At 33.9% G+C, this 18,647-nt stretch overlaps 1 protein-coding gene across 20 annotated transcripts in view; it reads right to left on the bottom strand.

Moving 5' to 3' along the window:
- PHF20L1 (PHD finger protein 20 like 1) overlaps positions 1-18,647 on the bottom strand; it is a 118,620-nt gene that overhangs the window by 16,943 nt on the left and 83,030 nt on the right. For 19 of the 20 annotated variants that reach the window (XR_012471762.1, XM_074202464.1, XM_074202468.1 and 16 more), the window contains 4 exons: positions 16,410-16,574; positions 8,746-8,927; positions 5,094-5,193; positions 2,032-2,227 (listed from right to left, as the gene is read on the bottom strand). Coding sequence is in view for 19 of the 20 variants with exons in the window: in XM_074202464.1 (XP_074058565.1) it covers positions 2,032-2,227; positions 5,094-5,193; positions 8,746-8,927; positions 16,410-16,574 (643 nt within the window). In the remaining variant the exon portion in view is untranslated. The remainder of the gene's footprint in view (positions 1-2,031; positions 2,228-5,093; positions 5,194-8,745; positions 8,928-16,409; positions 16,575-18,647) is intronic. The other variant, XM_074202478.1, reaches the window with a different exon arrangement.

Below are 18,647 nucleotides of genomic sequence, written 5' to 3'. Positions count from 1 at the left end.
AGAAGACTGGGAGATAGAATGACTTGTGCAAGGAGGCCAACATCACTGGATTACAGAGTGGAGGCAAGAAAGGGAGGGAAGGGTCATGTCATGAAGATCTTTCAAAAGTTAAATAGTGGATTTTATATTTGATCCTGGAAGTAAAAGGGAGACACTGGAGTTGAGGGAATCAAGAAAGGATTTGTACAGGAGGAAGCAAGTGAGCTATGTTGAAGGAAGCAGTGAAAGTGGCATAGAAGAGAAAGTGGGTTCCAGGCACCTCTTAGACAAAGGGAGAGGCAAGAGAAAAGATGCTTTGTATCTCTCGTGTCAATTTGGCTAGAACATATGAACATAAAAATGAAGTAATATGAAATAGGACTGCAAGAGGAAGTTGGAGTCAGTCTTCAGAAAGCTTTCAATAACAGGATAAGGACTTTAATAAAATAATATTTATTAAATATATTTTATTTAAGAGAGAATAGGGAGCTCCTGCAGTTTTTGAATGGATTTGGGGGTTAGATGACATCATTAGATCTGTTTAAAGAAGTTATGATTTGATAGCTATGTGAAGGATGGAATGGATTGAGAAGAGCATACAGGCAGGAAAATCAATTATAATGTTACTGAAATACTCTAAGTATAAACTGACAAGGGCCTGAACTAGTATAGAAATTTTAAAACTAGAGAAGGAAATGAATACGCAAGATTTTGTGGAAATAGGATAAATAAGATCTGTCAACTGATTGGATATAGCAGTGAAGGGAGAAAAAATAATCAAGACTATCTCCAAGGTTCTTTCTTGAAAGATTTTGAAGTTAATTTCATTAATATTCTAAGGGAAGCAGTAATCAATTCAATACAGCTGGGTTTTACAGAAAAAGAAATTTTATTTTACTTATTTTCTGATTTTATTATAATTAATTGAAAACTTTTCTTTAATGATAAATACCTTCTTAATTTACTCCCTTAATAACTGAAAATACTATTTAAAAGAATTCTACCTCATTACAGTCATTCTGTAATGTGAGAAAAGTCCACAAAAATCTCAGAAACGGGAAGGGCCATTAATGATGTTGGTAATGAATACAGAAGAAATAATACTGAGAAAGAAACTAGATTAAGTAGTAGCAAGACATTTGTAATAAGTTCTTTGTTCAGGTCATACCATAAAATAGCAGAAAGATAAAGAATTTAGGGAACAAATAAAAAAATTATAAATGTAAGTGAAAGAGACAATGGGGAAGGGTAAAGGATCTGAATGTATTTATCCTGAGAAAGAGGTAAGTTGAAATTATAATAGAAGGAAAGATTAAAAACCAATAGATAATAGTCAAATAAGGGAATTTTGGAATTTGTAACACATAGGTGGTACAATTATGAACGACAGAAAGAGCAAGGGTAAGACTATCTTTGTATGTTGTTGAGTTAGGGTGGAGGAGTTGCTCACATGAAGTTGAAAAAAGCACCACATCAATGGAGTTAAGAAGACCTGAACTTCAATCTCTGGCCTCTAATGCTGGGCAAGTCACATCATTTCTATGTGATCCAAGTAACTATGCATAGAACTTAATTAATTGGTCTTTTTTCTCATGGAATATATAGTACTCAAAACATTACCTCAGGGAAAGAGAAGAAAGAGAAATAAGGGGGTGAAGATTATTAACCTACCGTTTGACAGATTTACTACTTTCACAGAATTTCTGGAGGAAAAAATGGTCAAAATTACAGGACTATGGTTGTATATAAGTAGGACCATACTATCATAACTACAATTTCTAATGGCATGTGAAAGATAAAAGGGACAACTGGAGACCCAGACAAAACTAGCTGTCTTCCTCAGGGCTTAGTTATTCTAAGTTATTTGGAAAGTACTGTTAATCTATACTTCATAAAATTGTTTCAAGCCATCCAAACTTTCCTATACACTTACAAGAAACAATCTCACAGTAAACTAAAACAAAAAAGTCCAAATCTTGACTTTAAAAATGTTTTAAATTTTTTTCTCATGAATATTAAAATTTGATCTTTTTTCCATGAATTTCCACTTACTTCAGAATTCCAATCTTCAGTTGTAACCCATGTAGTACTTCTGTTACACCGTATACATCAGCAAGTAGATGATGTGTTGAAACTATCTTTTTGGCATTGAGATGAGAGTAATTTTCCTTTAAAAATGATAACCCACACATTCTCCCATTGTTCAACCATTCCTTATCATAAAGATATTTTGCACTCCATCTCTGACCTGTGAATAATGAAATCATTCAAGTTACAAATGACCCAATTTGGGTTTCTTTTGAAATCTTCCACTACCAGTGGTGCCTGTGGATGAACAAGACAGGCTCTGTTTCTAGCAGTAGCTTCAAACGGTATAGCACTGACACCCTGAAAGCAATTTCCATTTTCAAGGAAATTATAGTAGGTTAATATATAAGAATGAATATTACAAAGAGGCAGTTAGGTAGTGCAGTGGACAGATCACTGGCCTTGAAATCAAGAGGTTGGGAGTTCAAATCCAGCCTCAACCACTTGACACTCTGTGTGACTGGGCAAGTCACTTAACCCTGATTGCTTTATATCCAGGGCCATCTCCAGTTGTTGTGATTCATATCTGACCACTGGACCCAGATAACTCTGGAGGAGAAAGTGACACTGACGTCTTAGCACAGCACCCCCACTCAAATTCAATTCGTGTGCTTGTTATGACATTACCTCTTCAAGAATGAAGGACAAAAATCATCAATAGTACAAAGGATATAGTTACCAATAGTTGAAATCAGTATTGGATTCAGCCTCTGTTTCTAAATGCCAAATTATCTGCCAACAAACTTTTAGATGAGAGGGAAGGGAAGTAACATTGATTTACATTTTTCTCTTTTCTCTTTGGTTTGAAAATTATCACTTAGTTCTAGCCAAATTTCTAATATCTTGCAATTCTGAGTGGTATTTTTGAGATCCAGCTGTATGCATTGTTTTTGTTGGTTAGTTTTCCTCTTCAAAAGGGAAAAAGGACAGTACTCTCAACTTAGCAAGAAGACTCATTTCTAGCCAAAAAATGTTGTCAGCATGTTGTAATGGAAAAGGACAGTAAAAAATTTGCATTCCACCCTGGGTCTACTTGGGGCATTGGAAAATTAAGTTGATGAGCTCAAGTCCCTTCCAACTGTAAAATTCTTTAATTTCATTTTTCTATATCTACTTATTACTTGTAATTGTCTGGGAACAGGTGTGATTTGTCAGAGTAGCCCCTGTGAGAAAAGGGGAAACTCCAAGTAAAGAAGTTAAAGAGTGCCTCTAAGGATTCAATTCAAAATAAATAGCACTCTGGGCATTTTCCTAGTTGTTGTAAAAATTAAAACATGGGTTTAAAACACTAAACAGTGTAAGTGCCAAGAATAAAAAACATAGAAAACCATTTTCCTTCCAAAATTATATTGTTATATTTGTATTTTATGATTCTTTTAATACCATTGAACAGAGATGACAGTTTTGAAAAACTTTTGATGTCATGGACATACTAGTCAGAGAGCAAACACCTAAATTTTATGTCATTATATGCAGACCCTCATGTATCTGGAGAAATGAAGTTATGGAAAAATCATTTTATAACATCGCTTGGAAAAAGTTCGCTACTATCCCTGAGAAAGCTCTTCTCCCTAACAGACCTTAAACAGATAACAATTATCTGTATCCTGGATCCTGTACACTGGGGCCTGCTGTGGGAGAATCCTACAAGGACAGGGAAGTAAAGGCTAGAGTCCAACAAAGAATATTAAGAGAATAGACTGTTAATCTTCTTTACACAAAATGAGCTAATTATCCTTGCATCCTAACATAATCCATTTAACTATGCCTGCAAAAGACCCCCATTCCTTTTAGCATGTACACCATGACCTGTCTTCCTATATAAACCATAGCTATCTCTTGTTAGTTGCCTGTCTCTTAAGGATTAGCCAATTAAGGTAATCCAACAACTGTATAATAAAAACATATATGTCCTTATAACTCTGAGTCTTAAGTTATCTTTCTCTTGAATTCATTCACTACTTGAACTATAAATTTTGTCCCTTTGAAAACTGTAAATCTATAAATAAGGCATTAATTTATTTAGCATAAAATATCATGCTGAAAGAAATACTAAAATAGCTTCTTGAGAATTAAGTCAGAGAATTTTGTTTTAATATTTATATATGAAATAATTACATATTATATATGAAGTTATATATAATATATACATTTAATCAAATATTGCTGATTCTATCTAGTTAATTTTGAAACAACATTAATATTTTATCCACAAGACTCATTCCCCTACTCAAAAGCCATCCCCCTACAATGTCTTTCTGGATAGCACTCTCTTTCCATTTGTGCTAAGCAAAATCCTAGTCATCTACTTATTGTTAGAGAATGGTAATAACAATCAGAAAGTGAATGTTAATCAACCAGGGGCCCTGATTGCAAATTAAAAGAAATATATTTTATAGGGCAGCATCTCACCCTCATCATGGGATACCACTTATCTGCAATTTTTAAGAAGGCAGACTCCACTAATACTTAAGGGATGAATGGGGAGAAAAAAGTTAAAAAAAGTTATTGTCTTCTTATAGGGTTTGGAATTGCATTTGAGTGACAGTTGTGGAGAGCTTGGTGAAGCTGAGAGGAGTAAGAAGACAATAGGTGTTGGGTAGAAGTAGCACAGTAAAGACCAGACTCCGTTCTCTGCCATACACCTCAACATGAGTTTCCTAAAGCTGCTCCTAAGCTATGGATCAAAGGCATGAAAGAAAGAAACTTCTTTACCTCTGCCCTAATACAGAAGCCTCATGTCTACAGCAGAAACTTGAGGGAAGAGCTAGAGGAGGAGAATTTTGCATTACCATGATAAAGATCATATAATCTCAGTTATTAATAAAGACCTAATTTAATCTTTTATAAGTAAAATTTTGACTTAAATTATTTTTATAATATAGTTATATATAAATGCACATATATCAAAATTATTTATAGCATAGTCCTTGCTGAACTTTGTTTCAACAAAGTTACTTTTCATATCACTTAACAGAATTTTTCAGAGTATAACTGTATTAAGGAAAAAATAACAAAATTCCTACCTGGTGGATCTCTGCAAATATAACAGATGTACTGTTCTGGGATGCTATCCTCCAGCAGTCCCATACAGACACTATGCTGCCAACAAAGACACTCTTCACACTGTTAGAAAATAAAAGTTATGTGCAGCTATGGTCACTGTGTTTTTGAAAAATTATTCCCCTCTAATTTGCTATTTTTGAGTTCTACCACTATAAAAGCTAAAATTATTCTTCATATAGCAAAAACTAAGCATAGTTTAAGATTAATTTCAGTTTTATTTGACTACTCATCTTTGTGAAAGAAAGTGGCTACTTAAGTGATTTATATTATCTCAATTAAAAAGCAATTTTCCCCCATCTAGATCATACTTATCTTTTACATTGATCCTTAACTACAGTTTTTTTAAACATATAAACAAAAATTAGTGTTCAACTGCACAACAAAAAGTACCATCAGTGTAGGTGCTTTGATTATTTTGTGATTTTTTTTATGTGGTTATGATGTAGAAAGGATTCTTTTGAAGGATAAGATGAATTAAATAGATCACTTAAGTCCTTTGCACCTATGAAATTCTGCAAACTTCCATATTCATCTTTAAAAGAGAAAAAAATCTGCACCCTTCCATTAGCTAATTTTCTGTATTTATTGAACTGTTTAAATTCATTCCTTATCCCCCCCCCTTTTTTAGATCACTGTTGAAGTATTGTGGTGGGAGAGAGAGGTGAGCAAGCTGAACTGTATTCCATCACCATGGTTGATCTCTCCATACTTTGCTATTTCCCACTATTTCCATGTCATTATATAGTGATTTAAACTATAATTTAAGTCTACCTTGTCCCCAAAGACATCTGAGTATCATAGCAAAAAGACATGACTAAAATAATCACCATATGAAGCAAGGATGTATCTTTCCTTTCTTTACTAGTTATGCTGGAAGGATCTTTCATTGAGCTCTGTCCAGTGATGGATAAAACTATTCCACTCATCATGTGATAGTAATGTGAGCAAGTAATCAAGAAAAAGGAACTACAGAGAAAATTATCTGCTTTGCCAATCTTTGAAAACTATGCAATCAATATTGGTACAAGACTCACAGAAGGGATTTCAAAGGCTAGTCAGTTTAATCAATATCTGTTAAAAAAAAAAAAAAAGAATGTTCTCTGCCACAAACTAACAAGTGATTACTCAGCCTTCATTTGAAAACTTCAGCAAGAACAAATACCTATCTTCCAAAGCATTTCTCTTTGAGAACTCATTGGTATAATTCTGACTTTTTTTCAAGTCAGGATTTGATTTTTTTCCTACTTCCCACTGCATAAGTTCTGTTCTTTAGATTCAAGAATAACAAATCTAATCTTTCATCCACATGATATCATGTTCCTACCAAGATTTTATTTAATTTTCAAATGGTATGATTTAGATGCCTTTCCATTTTTCGTCTTCTGTCCATTTTATACTTTCTAGTTTATCAATTTGCTTTCTAAAACATGGCCTTCAGGGGCAGCTAGGTGGTACAATGGATAGAGCCCTGGCCTTGGGAGTCAGGAGAACGTGAGTTCAAATCCGACCTCAGACACTTAATAATTGTCTAGCTGTGTGATCTTAGCAAGTCATTCTTAACCCCACTGCCTTAAATAAAATTTAAATAAATAGATAGATAGATAGAATGTGGCCTTCAGAGCCTTACATAATATTCAAGATCTGAACAGAATACATTAAGATTATTGTCTAGTTCACAAAATGAGCTTGTTTGGGTGTCATATATATGATACTGTTGATTCATTTTGATTTTGCAGTTCAGCAAAACAAAGCAATCTTTTTTAACTGCTCTTTAGCCCTGCCCTACCTATGGTTAAGATTTTTATATTTACCTTTTTTTCAATTCATCATGTTAAAATTCAATCAATATTCTATTCTACCAAGATCGATCTAGGTCCTGCCTCTATCATTCAATGTGCTGGATTATTTATAGTGTCAAAAATCTTGATCTTTATGCCATTTTTGCCTGTATCCAAGTCAAAAATAAAATATACAAGAGCATAGTCCAAGTATAACTCTCTGCAGCATTTCACCCGATTACTCAGAACCACAAACCACTTTTCTTTGTCATTGGTCATTCAACCAGTTCTGAATCCATGTAATTGTACTATCATCTAGTCCAGATTCCTTTATCTTATTCATAAAAAAAGCAAGCAACAGACTGGAGAAATATGTTTTTAAAACCAATCAACAATAATTTACAAATATCTTACAAAATTTTCCTAAAAAGGAAAAAAGATTCATAAGTCATAATATAATTTTGATGAAGCCATGATGGTTCTCTGTGATCACTACTTTCTTGGTGTTCCTTAATTACCCCTTTAATAATGGTATCTCAGAATTTTATCAGGAGGTCATGATTACTGGTCTAGAATTTCTTCAGATTTCATTCTTGTCTCATATTTTATTATCAGATCATTGTTATCTTCCATTTCTCTAATTCTCCATGATCTTTCAAAGATCACTGCCAATACTTAGGCAGTTATTATCTGTAAAACCTAAAGATACCTAAAGATAAATGTCCTTTGGGTCTGAAAATTTAACCCCATCAAATGTACCAAGTTGCTTTCTAATAATTTTGTCCTTGTCTTAGCTATGAATTCCTTCTTAATCATTTTTATTCTATTCTTTCCAATCTCAGAAAGCATTCTCCTTTTGCAGATAAAACAGAAGCAAACTAGGCACTTAACATTTCTACCTAGCCTCTGTCTGTTACTTATCATCACTTCAACTGCTCTGAGCAGTCATAAAACCCTATCCTCGATTCACCTTTTTTTTCCACCAAAATGATATATTTTTTTAAAAAGCTTGACATCTGTAGGTGTGATAATCAGCTTTAAATCATTCTATTGGAGCACCTGAAATATTTTTAAAGGAATATATGCCTCTCTATATAATATATAATATCATTCTTCATGGTTAACTTCTCTGAAGATTTGGATTTAAAGTGCTAATTAAAAAACTGACCCACTGCCTATACATTATCTCTGTTGAACCTCACAATAAGTTAATAGCTTATTTTATTGAAGCTTATTTTAAAGATGAAGAAACCTATTTAAAGAAGCTAAATGACTTGCTTACCCATGGTCACAAAACTATTAAATTTTAAAGTCATAATTTGAATTTAAGTCTTTCTGCCTTCAAATTCAGCTCTCTTATTAATTTGTCCACACTGTGGGACAGTGGTTATAAAATAGGACTTTTCTACTTAACTGATGTAATAAATTTCTCTGATTTCTATTGCTTTTCTTTTTATAATAATGAATTGGGAATACATGCATACGCATATATATATACATATATATATATATATATATATACAAATACAAATATAAACATACACATACCAATACATATAAACATACAAAAAATAGAAGTTAGCAAAAGGTAAGATAATAACAATATACTTGCAAGCAAACAAGTGGTATTCAGGATTTTTAAGAAATAAAAGCAACTGGGCAGCTAGGGGATAGACAAGTGGATAGAGCATGGGACCTAGAGTGAGGAGGACCTGAGTTTAAATCTGGCCTCAGAGATTTAATAATTGCCTAGGTGTGTGACATTGGACAAGTCACTTAACATCATCGCTTTAAATAAATAAAATTAAAAAAAGAAATATAAGCAACCGATTACCTGAATCATAAAGCCATTCTCCTCATCCATTTCACAAATACACCTGACAATTTCATTAATGGCATCATCTTCATCTTGAGACTCTTCAAAATTGGTCGAATCAAAGTCCTGGTTGTACTCATCACCACTCAGAAGCAAGCTTTCAGTTGAGGAGTCATCCAAGAACTCCACATCTGACAAGTCTAAAAAACACAGAAAAGTGATATAAATATAATTTTCCATTTTTATAAGAGTTTTCCCCCCCAGGAACCCCTCAATATATTGTGATATAATGTGAACAATGGATTTGAGGCAATATGGAAGAATAGGAAGATAATAAATGAATAAGAAAGAAAGATAAACAATAAAAGAGAAAGTGAAGTATCTGACCATATAGGTTATAAGAATTGATTTTCTTTACCATGGCTTCAGATAGCAAAATGATGAAGACTACTACAAAAAAGATAGTATATCTCTAAAAAGGATAATTATATTCAAAACAATAATGTAAAAGGAATATATCCTCTACTTGGAATTGATTGCATGAAAGATGACAGAGGGAAAACAAAACTTTTTTTTATTTCTATCTTTTCTAGAAACAAAGTGATTTTCAAACTATAACCAAATAAAAATTTCTAAGAAAAAGGTGAATCCTGAGATAGCTGAAATGTTCAGGAGCATTAAGCTGACTTAAGTACATTCAAGTACTGAGAATTACTCCTCAGAATACTGAAATAATTTGTGGATTTAATCAAAGAACCTAAAAAGTAACTTCTTATGAATGTGAGAGGTATCATAAATAAAGTGAACAAATGTTGCCATGACAGATTTCCAAAATTACCTTGTATATTTTTAGAAAGGCTTAATTAAGACAGTTTCAGCCCTTAGAGAGGGAAGTGATATATACACCACAGAAGTCAGCTTGGATTAAATGAAAATTAATACCATTTCTTTTGTGTTAGGGTTATTAGACTGGTAGACCTTTAAATTTCTACTCTGTTGTCTTATTGTGGAGATGATTTAGGGTTTTCAAAAATTATGTTAGCAGAGAACAAACTCTAATTAAGCTTACCTAGTTACAAAGGATTTGAGAGTCTGGTGACAGGTAATTGGAAAACTAGTCTATCTATAAAAATGAGAATCTCATCACCAGTTTAACTTTCGGCTGCAGCATTCTTAAAAATCATGTACCAAATCATGGAAGTGTATATGGGGGGGGGGGGGGATAATAACACTGAATTAGCAAATTAGAGAATGTTGTAAAATCTAAGGAATCCAAAAGTTGGCAAGGATTTTTAAAAAACATTTCATGAAATTTTTGTGAAAAAAACAAAACAGGGGCAGCTAGGTGGTGCAGTGGATAAAGCACCGGCCTTGGAGTCAGGAGTACCTGGGTTCAAATCTGGTCTCAGACACTTAATAATTACCTAGCTGTGTGGCCTTCGGCAAGCCACTTAACCCCATTTGCCTTGCAAAAAAAAAACTTAAAAAAAAAGGAAAAAACAAAAAAACAAAACAATGTGAGTTTGAAATCAATCTCTAACTGAACATCAACTTAAGGACTATTAATAATATGAGAATTCTGGCAGAGAATAGGATTGTAGCACAGGACTATTTAGTAAGCACATATCTGTTCAAACATTATCAAGTTTGTTTCCTTCCATTGCTTCAATGTGTGAATCACAACACTATCTGGTAGACGGTAGGTATTTAATATATACTTGCTGATTAATGGATTGATTATACACTAAATGAGCCAGCTAACAAAAAAGTCAGTGCAATCAAGTAATATTCACAAATGTACAATGTCCAACTGTACAATTGTCCCAAAGCATATTATGCCATCAGTTCTTATCTAGGTTGTCATGTTCAGTTCTGTAGTTCACTATTTTAAAGCAAACATTAACACACTGAAGCTTATTAAGAAGATGGTAATGAAATCCAAAACCCTGACACAAGATGATCAAAGAAATGGGGGACAGGAACACATATACTCACATTATGCACACAACATACATCATCATGCTTTAATCCTTTTACTTCTAGTTTACTATATTATCTGGTCCAATCCTTAATGAAAGCATTAATTTCCTCTCCATAAGAATGGACTTGTAACCTTTAGGACTGGAATTATACCTCTGTGTCTTTCCACAGAGCAATGGATGGATGTTAGGGAGACCAATTTCATAGGAATAGAAGCATAAAGATGGAAGGAATCTTAGAGAGGTCACTGAATCTAATATCCTCATTTTATAAATGAGGAAAAAGGTAGTTAAATTAATTGTTCAGGGTCACACACAGCCAGTGGCTGAAGTGGGGTATAAGCCCAAGTCTTCTTGACCCCAAATAAAATACACATATGAAGTCTTTAACAATTAGAATTATCTATAAGGGAAAATAAACTAATAGAGCACTGATGTATCACAGCCCTGGTTTTCCTGCTACTGGAAGCATTTAAAATAGAATTGTTTCCTATATAGTTAAGGAGTATAAGGCCCTTATAAATGCTAGGTTTCTAATAAAATAATTTTAAAAACCCATTATCAGATTACAGATTTTTTTCTCTGGGCAAGAAAGGAATTTTTCCTTCTTTCTTTCTATAGGGATTAGATCTGTTACTTCATTGGTACAAAGAATTCCCAGATGAAGACATTTCCTCCATCAATGAAGTTGTCTAAAACACTTGAGACTTAAGTGACTTGCTTAGGGGTCACAAAGCCAGTATGTGGCAAAGGGGATCTTGGACTCATTTCTACCTGGTTTCAATTCACTACATCATATTCAACCTCTCATTATTTATATGTAACATAGGAATTATTCTCTCCCTTTATCTTTCTGTGGTTTTACTTCATTCCTCTCCATATTCAAGGTAGAAATATTCTCATTCCATTATCAAGAAGATAAAATGTAAATTAACTGGAAGTCTCCCTAGCTGATGAAACAATTCATGATATTCTACCTAAACAGATGTGAAGAAATGTCTGAACACTGTCAAACAGCCAGGGAGAAAAGGTTTCCTTCTATACCCCACTACCGTTTTGTTTTTTTCCCACTCATCTGTACAAATGATGGCACAGTAGCACAAAGATACTTTTAACTTTGATAACACAAAGGACTGAAGCAGGAATCATGAGAAAACCAGGAGAAACTGAGAGAATTGTTCAAATCAGAGGGAGAAAAGGGCAGGAAATATGGGACAGAAAGGCCTTGTGTACCATCCACCACTTGTCCAAAAATGTCAATACAGTGGGTAATAAAGGAGAGTAGAAAGTGATAGGAGAGGCAAAGAAAGTGCTAATGCACTCATAGACAGAGAAGGAAAAGAAGAAAAATTTTTAAAAGGAGAGGACAAAAAAAGATTATTGCAAAAGAAAAAAAGAAAAAGGTCACTGAGCCTCCCAGCTCAATATGTGCCATTCTAGGTAAGGACTGAAATAAATTTGCTATACCTAAATCAGAAACTGTCTCTAATTTATGTGCCCTTCTTAGCTCCCCTGGCCAGATTGACCAAGTAGGTTAAAATATAACATGATTAGACTATGAATCATCACTGCGTATAAAAAAATATTCATTATATATTAAAGAGAAGGTTATTAAAAAAGTTAATACTGAATTAAGTTTTTATCTCACCACCCTTGTTTATTTGGGGAAATATATTTCTCAAAGAGGTTAGAATAAACAATCTCAACATTTATTTGCAAATTAAAATCAATGTCAGGAATATCAATTGAGATCTTCCAAATACATTTCTTTAAAGTAATATGGTTTAGTGAAGCATAATGAATTTGGAGTCATTTCTTTGCTCCCAGTGACTAGTCTTGTGACCTTAGGTGAGTCACAACTTAAGTCTAAGTCTCTTCACCAAAATGAGTTGGGTCATATGATTTCTAATATCCATTCCAGCTGTGAAATCTTTGAAGCTATAAAATTACATAATGTTATGAATTCTGCTAGATAATTAAACAACTCAATAGAATGTAAACTAGGCAAGAATTATATGTACAACCTAACTATTATTAGTTTGGATATAGCCCTTAATACAAATTATATGATCCACAATGTCCCTGAAAGTCCCAATTTTCAAAGGTTATTGGATCCTTCCTTTCAATCTCTTATTGCTTATAAATTCTCTTCCATCTTCCTTTCCTTTCTATTCACTTTTTCCATCACAATACAGATACCTATTACTAGGAACCCCAACTCTGAAATTTGGTCTCACTTATCACTTTACCCCAAAGTCTAAGATACCTTTTTTGGTTTTTTTTTACAAGGCAATGGTGTTAGATGACTTGTCCAAGGTGACACAGCTAGGCAATTATTAAGTGTCTGAGGCCATATTTGAACTCAGGTCCTTCTACTCCGGTGTTCTATCCACTGCGCCACCTAGCTGTCCCTCTAAGATACTTCTAAGGCAAGATTTATAGTAGCAAAAGCTAAGATGCCCCAATGATCATTCCCAGGCTCATTGGATTTCCTATTTCCCTTCCTACTAAAAGTATACATGTGGAGAACATGCCCAGAAAGTGTATCAACCATGGATGCTTTTTTGCAATATCATCTAAGTGAAAAAAGGAAACTCTTAACTAATCTATTATGTCATTTTTGTTAGAAGTAAAAACTTTATAAGACCTCAAAATTTGCTTGCTTTAGGGACATAAGAGGAGAGAGTGTCTGTGAGAATGTTCTATACAAAACTGAACAAAGGAGAACAGAAATGTGGGAAAATACCTTCAATATAATAAATGTTTTTACATTAAACTGAATTGATCAAAAACAACAAGTGGAGGCAGTGGCATTGGGAGAAAGGAGATAAATCCCCAGGGTTTTAAGAAAAAAAATGTGGTACTACTTCAGCATGCACTATGGAACCTACCTGAAGGTGTACAAGGAAGATGCCTTGGACTTTCCTTAGTTTATCACCAACTAAGTTCTGGAATTTCCAACCCTATCTTTCCAATTTACTCCTGAAGAAGCAGAATTTGATTCTAATCACATCACACTTCCCTAGTTAATAAATTTCCAGTAGCTCCCTATTGTCTCAGGATCAAACAAACAATAGTCTGTTTGGCTTTTAAAGCCCTTTATAATATGGATCCTTCCTAGCTTGGCAGCCTTTTTACATGTTACTCTCTTCCCCATACTCCATGATCCAATGATATTACTCCCTTGTTATTCCTCAAACAAGACACTGCATCTACAGACTTAATACATTTTCTCCTAGCTGTCTTCCTCATCTTTGCCTCCTGGCTTCCTCCAAGTCTCAGCTCTGAAGTCCACCTTCTGACAAAAGTCTTCCCTAGTCCTTTTACTGTAAGTGCCTTCTCTGTGAGATCATCTAGAATTTATCCCATCCACATCTGATTTGTACATAATTGTGTACTCTGTCCTCAATAAGACCATGAATTCCTTGAAGGCAGGGACTTTTTGCACTCTCTCCTTGGTGCTTAGCACAGAGCCTGGAATATAGTAGACACTAAAAATTCTCACTGATTTCTCCTCAGGCCAGTGTGGCCATTCCTTCCCCCAAAGAAATACTGTTACAATTAAAGGCTGGGTTATTGGGCATGATTAATATAATGTTATCCTTTGGCTATAACAAGGATTACAATGAGTTTTGCTGGCCCAGCTGTCCCGTAATCAATGCATCTAATTGTTTCCATTGAGAAATGGGATGAGTTCCTGACTACAAACTTTAACATGAAATTTATAAACACATTTTTGCATATTATATTCTAAATGACACTATGTAACCTGGAAATTTACTTCTCAAGGGAACAATTTACTTGCCTATGAGATACAATGCTGAGTTCATCATTAAAGCATTTGAGTTTTCTGAATTTTTTCTTAACTGTTAATGGGGGGGGGAATAAAAGGATTCATTTAATAACAAATCAATAGTTTTACAAATCTTTTCAGGTCCTTAGACCCAAATGTCCTGGTATACTAAGTCATACCTTTATAGTTTAAAGGGATTAATTAAATTAATTTTTAAAATCTCAAAAATTCAGTACCCAGGAAAGAATTTACTCATGCAATAGAATGTGTACCATATGAGACTGTGGAAATGTATGATAATCTGAATTAACTATTAAGTTACATGATTTGTACATATTAAAATAAACTATTTCTATGTATTTTTGATTCCTTTAACACATTCAAAAAATATTTAGGGAGCACCTACTATGTACAAAGCACAAAACTGAGAATAATACACAGAGTAGGTTTCAGTTCAAAGCACTACACTGTACTAATAACTCCATTAATAAGGCCCTTGAAGTTCTGCAATGTGCTTTTATTTCTATCATTTGATTTTTCATAAGCTTGTCAGGTCCTATTCTAATTCCCATTTGACAAATGAGGAAACTGGAGGAAAGCACTTAAATCATTTGGCCAGGGTCACAAGGATAGTCAGTCAGTCTTGAGGCAGGACCAAGATGTAGGTAGCACTGACTACAAGCTCAGAACTCTCTCCATTGCACTACCAAGCTGTTAGATATTAAGGACAAGTGGGAGCATACCTAGAAGAGGTGATCAGAATGGTAAAGGCTCTTAAAACTATGTGATATCAAGGCACAATTGAAGGAACATGGAAGAGACACTACTTAAGAGTAAAATGAAAGTGACCTTCAAAATATATGAAGAGATTCCATGTAAATGAGAGTTCATTTTATTTTATGTGACACCAAAGGACAGAATGAGGACCAATGGTAGGCAGTTAGAGTGAGGTTGACTTCAGTCCAATGAAAGTTAGAACTTCTCAACATTTGGAATTAAAGTTGAATAGAATGTCTCAATAAGTAGGAAATTCCCCAGGAATGCAAGCCTTCAAGCAGAGGTTAGATGGACATTTTTGAAAACATTTGTAGAGGGGGATGCAAGATTTAGATGTGGATTAGTCTAGAATACAGATATGAGTTCAACTTTAGAATGCGCTTCTAACTTTTCTCCTCTCAATTTGAAATTCTGTGGTTATTTTAGGCTTTCCTAACCCCTTTTTTGTGCCTCACTTGACCACATGTCATTATCACATCACAAATTCATCATCAATAGTTTTAGAATTCATTATCAGGTTTCTGTATAATTCATAACATCAAAGAATCTATGATTTTATCAGTGTGGGTAAACTTCTATCACAAATTGAAACTTCTTCATATTTTATCCTAGAGACACAATGAAATATTCTAGACAAAAAGAATTAATTATTGGTGGACAATTTTTTAGTGATGGGCCTTCTCTGAACTTAAGATAAGTTTGACCTTATACAATAGCCCATTTCCAGGTCAGAGCTAAAGGATTTATACAGAATGAAAGAATCTAATAGAACTTAATCTATTTTGGAATTGAGAATCACAGATATGCTGGGATGAGGTACTGGAATATGACCTTAGTGGAGATTATTATATGTATTGTAAAATTTAAAAGTGAAATTTATTCCAATTAATACAGATTAAATTATGCAAACAAAGATTCCTTTGCAAACCTTAAAGTACTTATATAAATGTGACTGATTAGTGTCTCATAATCAAATCCTCACTTCTTATATCATGTGCCTTACACAATAGGAACTCAGTAAATATTTTCTGAATTCATTAAATGAATTAACTATTATTTATTTTTAGTCCCAATTCTACATATAAGACTTCAAGCTTTAAAATAAAAAGCATCCTACAATTAAATGAACATACTTTCTCCACTAAGATCAACAGATAATATAGCTCTTGGATATTGATATGACGTATTTTTCTCCGTGAACATGCTTCGCAGAGCCAGAGAACTCCCAGAGGACCGAGTGAGTGGAGAGGAGCACCTTTCCAAAAATTCTAGAGAACTGTCTTCATAGTCTGAATAGTCTGCAACATAAGACATCAAAAAATAATTTAATAAACTCTCAGGCAACCGAGAAGAGTCATCATATTGATGTTATGAAGTAGGTGCTCAAGTTATTATCACATAAAACAGAACTGTTATCATTTCATAACTTTCCTTTTGTCATTGGTGAGCAATTAGATCATCACTTACCAGATGATCTGACATGGAAAAAGGGCTTCTGATAATAATGAACTGTATTAGGGATCAAATTTCCTGTCAGCAGCTCTGGACCACCTCTATATTTACTTTAAAGAATGCTACTATTAATTTATCCATAATTCTTTTTGTCAGAGAGTACCCTAAAAGAATGAAGAAAAATGGTACCCATTTACTGTTTAACACTCATAAATAAAATTCATATATATATATATGTATATGTATAAATGTTTTGACATTTTTGGTAATTAGAGTAAAATGCTATGTAAGTTGGTTAGAATAAAGTCTTAAAAAAATGACCTAAGCTAAGATAGGTCCCTGTCTTAAAGGAGAACATATTTTAATTGAGGAGATAATATGCAAAGAAGTATGCACAATGAGATTTAAAACATTGTAAATTTGGTCTGAGGGGAATATCAGAGGGAAGGCATAAGCAGAGAATATTCTTTTTGCAGTATGTAGGATATGAACTGTCTTGAAGGATATCAAGGACTGCAGGAGATATAAGTAAGGAGGGAGAATATATCAGGCATAGGAGACAATCAGTGAAAAGGCATGGAGTAAGGAGATGAAGTGTTGTGTGCTAAGGAGACCAATGTTGCCAGACAACCAGTGTGTGAAGAGAAATGAAGTGGAAAACTAAAAAAAAAGTGAAGGGCCTTAAAAGTCAAAAAGAGGATTTTATATTTGGTCTTAGAAGCAATAGGAAACCACTGGAATTTACTGAGTAAGAGAGTAACAAAGTCTGCTCTTGAAGATTGTTTTTATAGCTGAGGGAGGACAAACAGGAATGAAAAAACATTTAAGACATGGAAAGTAACTAATATATTATTCTAGTAGCCAAGGTATGAGGTAATATAATATGTTGGAAGCTACCTGGTTAAAGTGATAATGTATATAAGAAATGATGCAATGGAAGATACTTGGCAACTGACTGGATATGATAAGTCAGAAGTTGAGGATGACATCTATATTGGAAGTTTGAGTGATTAACATGAGAATGGTACCCAACAATAGGGAAGTTGCAAAGAAGGGAAGAGTTTCAGGAGAAAGATAATGAGTTCAGTTTTGGATATATTGTGTTTAAGTTGTTTAGAAGACATTCAAGCTCAAGAGGTCCAATAGGTAGTTAGAGATGAGAGGCTAAAAGTAAAACAGAGAGGTTAGAACTAAATATATATGAGAATCATCTGCATAGAGATGATAAATGAACTCAAGGGAACTAATAAGGCCACTAATTAGAGAATGTAGAGTGAAAAGAGAAGAGGATTCAGGATTCAGGAGTTGGATGAAGATCTAGCAAAAGAGACTAAGAAAGAGCAGTTCCTGATAGATAAAATGAGCTGGTCTAGGAAATGGCATATTATGCCAGTATCTTTACCAAGAAGACTACAAATAAGGTCACAGAGTCAGACATGACTAAAAGCAACAACAAAAGGAAATTGAGAAGGACCAGAGATGGGAGAACAAGGAATGAGCAGTATCAAGAAAACCTAGAAAGGAAAAAAAAATCCAAAAGAAAAGGGTGATAAACAGTGTCAAGGACTACAAAGAGATCTGGAAGGATGAGGATTGAGATTAGATGTAACAATTAAGAAGCTACTGGTAACTTTGAGAGATGAGGTTGGAAGTGAGATGGCAGAGAGTAGATGAAAAAGAAGTAGAAAAGCACAGAATGTTGAGTCACCTCACTGAGTTTCAACAAAAAAATGAAAAAAGATATAGTATAATGGAAAGTGGGGTTAGTTAGACCAAGTGAAGGAGTTTATAGACAGCAGAGAAGCAGTCAGACAAGAGAAAATGAAGATTCACAGAAGTGGAATGGTATAGAGGGCAATCTACTCCAGAAGACAGGGAAGAATGAGATTAAAAGTGCATAAAATGAAGTGTTCCTCTAC

Source organism: Macrotis lagotis, chromosome X, assembly GCF_037893015.1.
Source record: "Macrotis lagotis isolate mMagLag1 chromosome X, bilby.v1.9.chrom.fasta, whole genome shotgun sequence".
Taxonomy (NCBI): Eukaryota; Metazoa; Chordata; class Mammalia; order Peramelemorphia; family Peramelidae; genus Macrotis; species Macrotis lagotis.
The sequence above is the reverse complement of the archived record's forward strand: the minus strand, read 5'-3'. Positions and strand labels throughout refer to the sequence as shown.